Source organism: Amborella trichopoda, chromosome 1, assembly GCF_054954075.1.
Source record: "Amborella trichopoda isolate Santa Cruz 75 chromosome 1, AtrichopodaSantaCruz75HAP2 v2.0, whole genome shotgun sequence".
NCBI classification, from domain to species: Eukaryota; Viridiplantae; Streptophyta; class Magnoliopsida; order Amborellales; family Amborellaceae; genus Amborella; species Amborella trichopoda.
This window is the reverse complement of record NC_142336.1, coordinates 1,092,501-1,101,175: the sequence shown is the minus strand read 5'-3', so window position 1 is coordinate 1,101,175 and position 8,675 is coordinate 1,092,501. Positions and strand designations below refer to the sequence as shown.

The window sequence follows — 8,675 nt, the reverse complement described above, 5'->3', positions numbered from 1 at the left end:
GGACGTTCAACATCCGAAAAAGATAAAGCTGTCTTTTTTTAAAAAATTAAGTTATAAATGGTAAAAAACGGACTTATATACAATAATGGATACTATTTGGTACATCCATAATAATGTAAAGTATAATAGATATATATATAATTTTTTTAAATTTTGTTATGAATAATATTTTTGAAAATCTAATATATTAAACAAATATTATTATTATTATTATTATTATTTCTACTGGGCCGATCGAGGCTAATACCTTGAATCAGGGGCACTTAGGAAATTTATGCATCAAATATGGGGATATTGATATTTTCTCTCCGGTTCTCTGTGCGGGTTCTAAGACTCGGGCGTTTCTCCCGCCGTACGTTCGTTTTGCAGAAAACATTAACTCTTTTCCGTTTTGCCACGCTCCAAAAACTGCCTTTCGTTTCTCTCTCTCGCCACAGTCCAAAAGTGTATTTTCTCTCTCTTATTTCTCTCTCTACTTTTCCTTGCTCTCTCTCTCTCTACTTTTCCTTGCTCTCTCTCTCTCTCCTTTCCGTTCTCTCTTATTTCTCTCTCTACTGTCTTGCCTCTGTCTCTCTCTCTCTTATTTCTCTCTCTACTTCCCTTCGTCTCTCTCTCACTCTCAGCTAATATGCGAGGCCGCAAAAGGCCTCCACTGGATCTGATGAAACCCAAAACCCCTAATTCATACCTTATCCTCTTAAACCCTCCAGCTCTCTTTCTTTCTCTCTAACTTTTACAAGCTTCAATGCAGTTGCATAACCTCTCTCATCCTACCACGAATTCCCTTTCTCTGGTTCCCCAATTCTCTCTCTAAAGTTTTGAATTGTAGGGCATTGTTTCCCACCACCAATGCAGTTTCTGAATCGCTGTCTTCACGGCAGTCCAAGCTCACCAAGCCGGCAACTTTTGTGAAGGGATTTTGTCTACCGGGGTATCGAGATATAATGCCCTGTTCTTCACCATTATGGGCACAGATTAGCTCGTGGCATCGTGATTACGATAAAGTTCAGGCCTGTGCTGTTTTCCTTATTCACATTCAAGTGAGATTTTCCTTCTAATTGCTATCGATTTCATCTTAATTCTGGTCATGAATGTGAAATTTGTGGTGGCTCTCTTTTGGGAGTTTCTATTGTTGCCAAATTTGTTGGGTTTTATGAACTATCCATGAATGTTTTGGAATTCAGAAATTTGATTTGGCGTTTGGATCTTTTGCAACCAAGTTGGATATCTCTCTCTCTCTCTCTCTCTCTCTCTCTCTCTCTCTCTTTATGGTTCATTTATTGGCTTTGGAATTATGGGTTTTAGTTTTCTTGGATTTTGATTATGGTTTTTTGGCTGTTTTTTTAGATTGGGTGTGCTTTGATAGGATCTCTTGGCGCCTTATACACTGGGGTTTTGCTGATCAATTTGGCGGTTGCACTTTTTGCCCTTGTGGCCATTGAGAGTAGCAGCCAAAGTCTTGGGAGAACTTATGCTGTTCTTTTGGTTTGCAGCATTCTGCTTGATATCTCATGGTTTATCCTCTTTTCAGAGGAAATATGGTATGCTGTTTGACATGTGCGACTTCTTTCTTTAAGCATAATTGGCTGTTACCAGTATGCATGGCTTTATGGATGTATAGTAATGAAGGCCTAACTAGCAATTGCTTATTTTCTTTGCGATATTTTATCTGCCATTTTTCGGATGGAAAATTTACAGTTTTTCTCTTTTTGATTGTTAACTGAAGCTAATTCATTTATTTTGAGATTTTTTTTTTTGAGAAAGTTGACTTTATATTAATAAATAGTAAAAGAGTACAAAAAACCACAAGGTGTGGTAAAAGGGCTGGGTACTCAGATTACAAGAAAAGAACTAGAAAAATAGGGAAACAATCTAAACAGAATTCTAGAAGAGGTTAAGTACAAAAAAAAGGAAGAAGCCATAAGGAGAGGAGCCCGTGAGAAGAGGGAAGAGAAGAGGAGAGAGGATGGAGAGGACATAGAGAAGATGAGAAGAGATAAGGAAGAAGAGAGATAGTGAAAAAGAAAGAATGAAACTCTAGCTAGGTAGGTGGAGAGAGGATGGAGAGAAAATAGAGAAGATGAGAAGAGATAAGGAAGATGATAGATAGTGAAAAAGAAAGAATGAAACTCTAGCTAGGTAGGTTGTACCCACTTATTCGCACCATGATCGTAAAATTCTCTATGGAACCCTTCCTTTGGCTCATAGAATCGAAACCGGTTGTCACCAATTGTACATGCGAAAGAAAAGATAGAGAAAGAGAGCAAAGAAGTCCAGGAAGAAGGTTAGAATAGAAAGATGGACCTGGTTTCTATGCGGCCAAGCTCGCATGTAGAAATGCGGGTCTATTAATAAATCTATTTTTGAGATGGATTTTTGGACTTAGCTTTTAAAACATGTAATCTCTAACACGGAGATCATGAATATTAAAAAATAAGTAAATTTTAAAAACTAGGAATAATAATTCTAGTAAGAAAACATTTGGACTGTTAGTTTCCATTGTTTTTAGATGGAACACCTACTTGCATCCATCTTTAAGATGGATGCTTTACACCTTTTGGACCGCATACGTGGTCTTGCAGTCCAGGACGCATGAAACAATTTTCCTAGAAAGATTAGGGAGAGGAAAGACTTCTGGTTTGCTGTCACCAGACTAGCAAACACCGAAGGTATTAGTGAGGAAGGGAGCGAGAAGAAGAGCAGGGAATGCAAAAGAGAGGCTAGAATAAAAGAGCTAGGAGAGGAGAAAGAGAAAGAAGAGAGGAGTAGAAGAATAATAAAAGTAGAGGAAAGAAGGAGACAAAAGGAAGGTACACTTGCAAGAAAAGGGCGGGAGAAACGGGAGAGCGAGTTTAAAAAGGCTGATAAAAAATGAATTTACAGAAATATATCCCTTCTCTCTTTTTTCTTTTTAAAATTTTTCTTTTTATTATTATTTTTCCTTTTTTTTTCTTCTTTTTTTTTTTCCTTTTTTTTTTTTTCCCCGAAAATAGATAAGAGGGAAGAGGAAGAAGGGGGGTGGGGAAGACATCATGAGTTAGCCAGGCTAAGTATGCTGGCTAAGAGAGCACCTTCCTTAGTGAGATTATCTACAATTGAGTTAGCTTCCTGGTGAATATGCTTGAAAGAGATGGGTGGTAGCGAGCTGCACAAGAAGGCTCTGAGATAAAAAACATATGAGAGGCACCAAGGAGGTTGTTTGAGGTTAGAGTCCCAAAGGCTGATGTTGTTGGAATCTACCTCAACCTGTACGATTGTGAAATGTGCTTCAACTTGTGTGGCTTTCTTGAGCCCTTCAAGTAAAGCTGTAGCTCCCATTGTGGTTGAGTCTAGAATACCCAAAGACCCTGAGAAAGAGATGAAAGCCCCATCTGAATTGGCTGAAGTGCCACCAAATATAGAGGGGCCAGGATTCCATAGAGGAACCATCAGAGTTGATTTTGAGGACCCCCTGGTGGGGGAAGGATCCACACTGCCTTAGGATGGGGGAAAGGAGGGACAAGGAGGTAGAGAAGAGTGTCCCAGTTGGCTGGGTAATGAGCTAATGGAAGGATGGATTAAGCAGGGATATTTTTAACCCCAAAGGAGATCAGTGCCAAGATAGAGTCAAACAAAGGGGACTAGTGCCTAGCTATACAGCCAAAGGTTCTCGCGTTCCTTTCTATCCTTATAGACCACAAGAGTGAGAATTAAGATGTGCTACAGTTTACAACCATTTTTTGGGAAAGGAGGGGAGAAAAGAAAATAGAAAAGTTGTGGAAGGGAGGCGGGGTGGAGGAAAAGGTGGGGGATAGTTTCTTCTACATGGAGGCAGAGGGTTCAGCCACGCGTTTGAAGCTGTTCAAGCGTTAACATCTTGCCTTGAGTAAGGATCCAAGTGAAAGTTTGGACTTTGAGGGAAGTGGGACTAAACCAAATTTTGTTGAGGATGGGGGATGGATCAAAATGGGGGACTGCGAGGAGTAGAAGGAGGAGACCGTAAAGGTCCCATATTGGTTGGGGCCCAAGATGAGGGAGCCTTCTCTAGAGAGGGGAGAGAAGAAAGGAGATAGCAAGAGGAGGAGGGGGTTGAAATCGGTAATTTCAGACTCTAAAGATTGGGGTCCACACCAATGATGAGCCCCTTCGCTTCACATAGCTAGCAACTGTGGCATCTTGATTTGCAGCTAAGAGAAAAAGAGAGGGAAAAGCTGTCCTAGTGAATAATCCCCTAGCTAAATGTCTTTCCAAAATCTAACTCTGTGCCTGTTCCCTAATCCTAAATTCAATGAAACCACTATAAGCAGATCTGATAGAGGAGAGATGGACTTCCAAGCACTAGAGGTATGATGCAAAGGCGAAGAAGGGAGCAAACCGTTAACTCCAAGACCATATTTAGCCCAAATGACTTCTTTCCATAGTAAAGGATATGGGCAAGTGAACCTCCACCACCATTTTCCATCCACCACCATTTGCTAAGGAGGGCAGAGTTCACGTGGATCAATTTCTTGATACCAAGGTCCCCTTAGTTTTTTGAGGTACAAATCTTATCCCAAGCAACCAAGTGGAATTTATCGTCTTCAGAATCGCCATTCCACAAGAAATCCCTCATAATTTTTCCAAGGCGATTAGCAACAAACATTGGGATCCTAAAGAGAGACATTTGGAAGATAGGGATGTTAGCTAAGGTTGCTTTTATAAGGGTAATACTATTGCTAAGGGGTAGGAATCTACCTTTCCAATTGGCTAGCTTCCACGAGAATTTCTCAATGATTTTGTCCCAAAGAGTTTTCCTAGGTTTCTTAAGCAAAGGGGAATGCCCAAGTAAAAGGAGGGAAAATGATCTATAGCACACCTTAACTGCTCAGCGAGTGATGCGAGATCCTGGTCTTGGACCCAAACGCCTAGCATCTTTGTTTTGGACATATTTGACTTTCATCCTAGTGGAGATCTCAAAGCATCTAAGGAAAGAGCCAAAGCTTATCCAGTTGGATGGTATCAGCCCCACAAAAATAAGGGTGTCATCAACATAAAGGAGGTGAGAGATTTCAGGGCGTTTAGAGGAAATACGGAATCCAGTGAGGATCCCAAGTCTGGTAGATCTAGAGAAAGGCTCTTTTAGGAAAGTGAATAGAAAGGGGGAAAGGGGGTCTCCTTGGCGGAGCCCCTTAGAAGATTGAAAGAAGCCAGTAGGGGATCCATTAATGATAATGGAGAAGGAGGGGTTGGAGATGCAGGCCTTAATCCATGATCTCCATTTGAGATCATATCCAATACCGGCCTGAATTTCATCAAGGATATCCCAATCCATCCAATCATAGGCTTTCTCCCAATCTAATTTGATGACTAACCCTGGACTCCCAGAAGTATGTTAAGAATCTGCCTATTGGCAATGGATGCCGATTGTTCTGGGGATATCACAAAGTGCAGCACGTTCTAAAGTCTCGTAACGAGGACCTTAGAGTGGATCTTGAAGGAGGAATTAAGAAGACTTATAGGGCGAAAGTTTCTCACTTTTTCGGCCCTTCAAACTTAGGAATGAGGGAGATGAAACTACAATTTAAAGCTGTGTTTATGCGACGTCTATTTTAGAATTCATTAAAGAAGGGATAAGGTCTGGGGTCATGGTATCCTAGAAGTCTTGGAAAAACAGCAATTGGGAAACCATTGAGGTCAAGGGCTTTATCCCTAGCAAGATGGAAGATTGCGCCATGTATTTCAACTTCAGTGAACTGTCTTTCCAACCATGATGCATCTTCCCGAGAAAGGGTAAGAAAGGAGAGATTACCTAAGGAGGATTTAGGTCCACGGGGAATGGAGAAGAAAAAAAGGGCCGTAACTCGGTGCTGGTCCCGCCTAAGCGGGGTCCCGGGAGGGGTGGGCTGGAAATGTTCCTAACCATTGGCTTATGCAAAAAGTGGCAGTTCTCAGGACTCGAACCCGTGCTCTTGCGCTGGCTATCCGAGCCTTTTACCGTCACGCCCCTTGGGGAATGGAGAAGAGATTCCTAAAATATCTAATGAAAATCTAGTTAATATGGCAGGTTGGGTGAAGAAACGGTCCCCAACAGAGATGAGAGTAATAGCATTACCTCTTCTCCTGGACCTACCAGTTTTGTGGAAGAAGGCAGTGTTCCTATCCCCAAGTTTAAGCCACTTGATCTTGGATCTCTGGTACCAGTACAATTCCTCTTGTTTGAGGAGAAGAAAGAGGTTGTGTTTGGTCGAGGCCCCAAGGATTCTTGGGGAGAAAGATCTCTGGATTCTTCAAGGGAATCTAGGGATTGGATTTAGGTCGAATAGGTCTGAATCTGTTGCCTAAAGTTACTTGGGGCACTACAACTCCATTGTTTAATAGATGCCTTAAGAAAGTTTTTGGAGAGTCTAAAGCCTGCTCAACCTGTGACCGAAATGGATGACCACCAGTTCCTAACAAGATGTGGGAAAGAAGGCTCCTCCAACCAGAAGAGTTTGAACCTACTAAATGGGGTTAGTATCTAACATAATAGGTTTGTGATCAGAGGTAATTTTGGAGAGGGCGGAAGAGTGGGTACTAGGGAAAGAGGCTTCCCATTCATTGGAAACTAGGAACCTTTCAATTTTAGTCATGATAGGTGTGTTGGCATGGTTGGACCGAGTGTAGGAAGCACCTGATAGAGGAATGTCAAGGAGAGGGTTACTTTCAATAAAATTTGAGAGAGCTCTCATGAACTCAGTTATGTGTCCTCCAGAGCTTTTCACCCAAAGCTCAAGACATCTTGTGGGACAATAAGGCCCATAGACGAAGGAGGTTTTAAGCAAGAGATTATCAGAAATCCTATCGAAAAGAATGTTGACAGAGAACTCTTTTATGGAGTAGGAGAGAGCTTGAAAAAGGGTTGGATTCCATAGGACCCAAATGCCTCCAGAGGAGTCCTTTGCGGTCCAGGAACAAGGCTTCTTGCCCCAAATTTCCCTAATCAAAGGAAGCTGAGGAGCAGGGAGTTTTGTTTCAAAGAGAGTTAGAAACCCGGGGTTATGGCTCACATCACAAGGGATCAGACAACGTTGCGTTTTGCATAGCTTCCAAGCCCCCTAATATTCCAACAAAGGATCTTCATTTGGAGGATTTGGGGGTTGAGAGGTACTCCTTCTAGAGCTCCTCTTCTTGGGGCTATGAGAGGAGGAGGCTAAAAGAGGAATAAAGTGAGGTATGCGGGAAGGGGTGTCATAGTTTATATAAGAGTGAAGATTAGCAAGTTCCCTAAGGCCTTTAGGATGTTTAGGAGAGGGACTAACCTGAAGTGTGCCTACCTCCGCTCTGAGAGAATCTGTAAGTACATTGTATGCAACAAATACACAAGAACAAATATGGATTTGTAAAAATATATACGATCGGAAATGCAGTATGATATTATAATGGAGTTCCAAATATCTATCCATCCTCTCTCTAGCTAAGCAGTAAGCAGTCATGTTGAGCCCTCTGAGAATCCCCAGGAATGAGACATTCCTTGCATCACTGATCACTGAAACCTTCTCCAATTGAGTGGAGCCACCTGTGTTGGGCAAGTCGCCTTCCTCTGGGAAGCAACGAGAAAGATGATTAGAAACCATACTCAACCAATTAGGAGGGGCTTCTCTTCTGCTTCAGCAGATCAGTATGCTCTGGGAGAGCCCACAAAAGCTAGCAGTAACGTTCCTTTGTTGACCTTGAAGGGCCTTCCCATCCTGGATGGGTTAGGAGTTTTGATAGAGCTAAAATGAATGTTGAGCTTCACAAACCTTATTTTCAAATTGTTCCACCTGTTTCTCAGGTTTTGGATCTTGATGCTATTGTTTTTATTTCTGGAACACATCCATCAACTTAATGTCCATGGTATTTTCATATGAGGCATGTCATCCTTTCTTTATGCACAGCCTCAAGTATCAATGCCCATAAAACTCTACCCACACCCCCCCACCCCCCCCTCCCGGGTGGTGCCCCTCTTGCTCTCTCTCTTTCTTTCTCCAAATTCCTTTGAAGTTAGTTTGAGGGAAATTTTTCTACCGATGCTAAACCAGTTTCCCTTGACAAACATGACAAATCCTTTACCGTGCAGCTTTATTGGCAAAACTATGAATGATATTTGAAAAAAAAGTTTTTTGGGGATAAGCAAATTTTTTTTTTCACTTAGAGCAATGTTAAAATTGGTCAAACTAAATTATTAAAGAAAAAGAGGGTTACACTGCATAACCTTTCATAAAAAAGAAAAAATAAATGGCTTGAATATATATCAATATACGAATAATTGAACACCATTTATCATAATGGTAATAATGGGCATCCTTTAACTTTTTGAGTTTGTTAATATCATAATTAATAATGGTTCTGTTTGTACAGACCATTTTTATATTAAATAGTGTTGTTCTTTCTTCTGCCCATTTGGGAGCGAAAAAAGTTGCTGCATGGTCTGCTTCACTATTTAGGGACGAGTCCCTTTGGTGAAGTTGTTTTGCTGGTAAAAAACATTTATTCTTAAATGGTAAAAAAACATTTATTCTTAAATGGTAAAAAAAACATTTATTCTTCTTCGCCTAAATCAACTCCCTTAGTGAAGTTGTTTGGTGGTCCAAAATGGGACCTAAAAGATGATACCTGGTGCTCTTGTTGGAATATGATATGGATACGATAAGTTGAAATGTTTTTGACAATTGTTCATAGGAATTGGATTTTGGATC

General features: G+C 41.0%; 1 protein-coding gene across 2 annotated transcripts in view; it reads left to right on the top strand.

The window, feature by feature from the left end:
- Positions 1-329: 329 nt before the first annotated feature.
- LOC18425191 (uncharacterized) overlaps positions 330-8,675 on the top strand; it is a 27,736-nt gene continuing 19,390 nt past the window's right edge. Inside the window, exons 1-2 of one of the 2 annotated variants that reach the window (XM_011630958.3) lie at positions 330-1,040; positions 1,348-1,541. In XM_011630958.3, coding sequence (XP_011629260.1) covers positions 945-1,040; positions 1,348-1,541 — 290 coding nt within the window. In that variant the 5' untranslated portion in view covers positions 330-944. The remainder of the gene's footprint in view (positions 1,041-1,347; positions 1,542-8,675) is intronic. The other variant, XM_011630959.3, reaches the window with a different exon arrangement.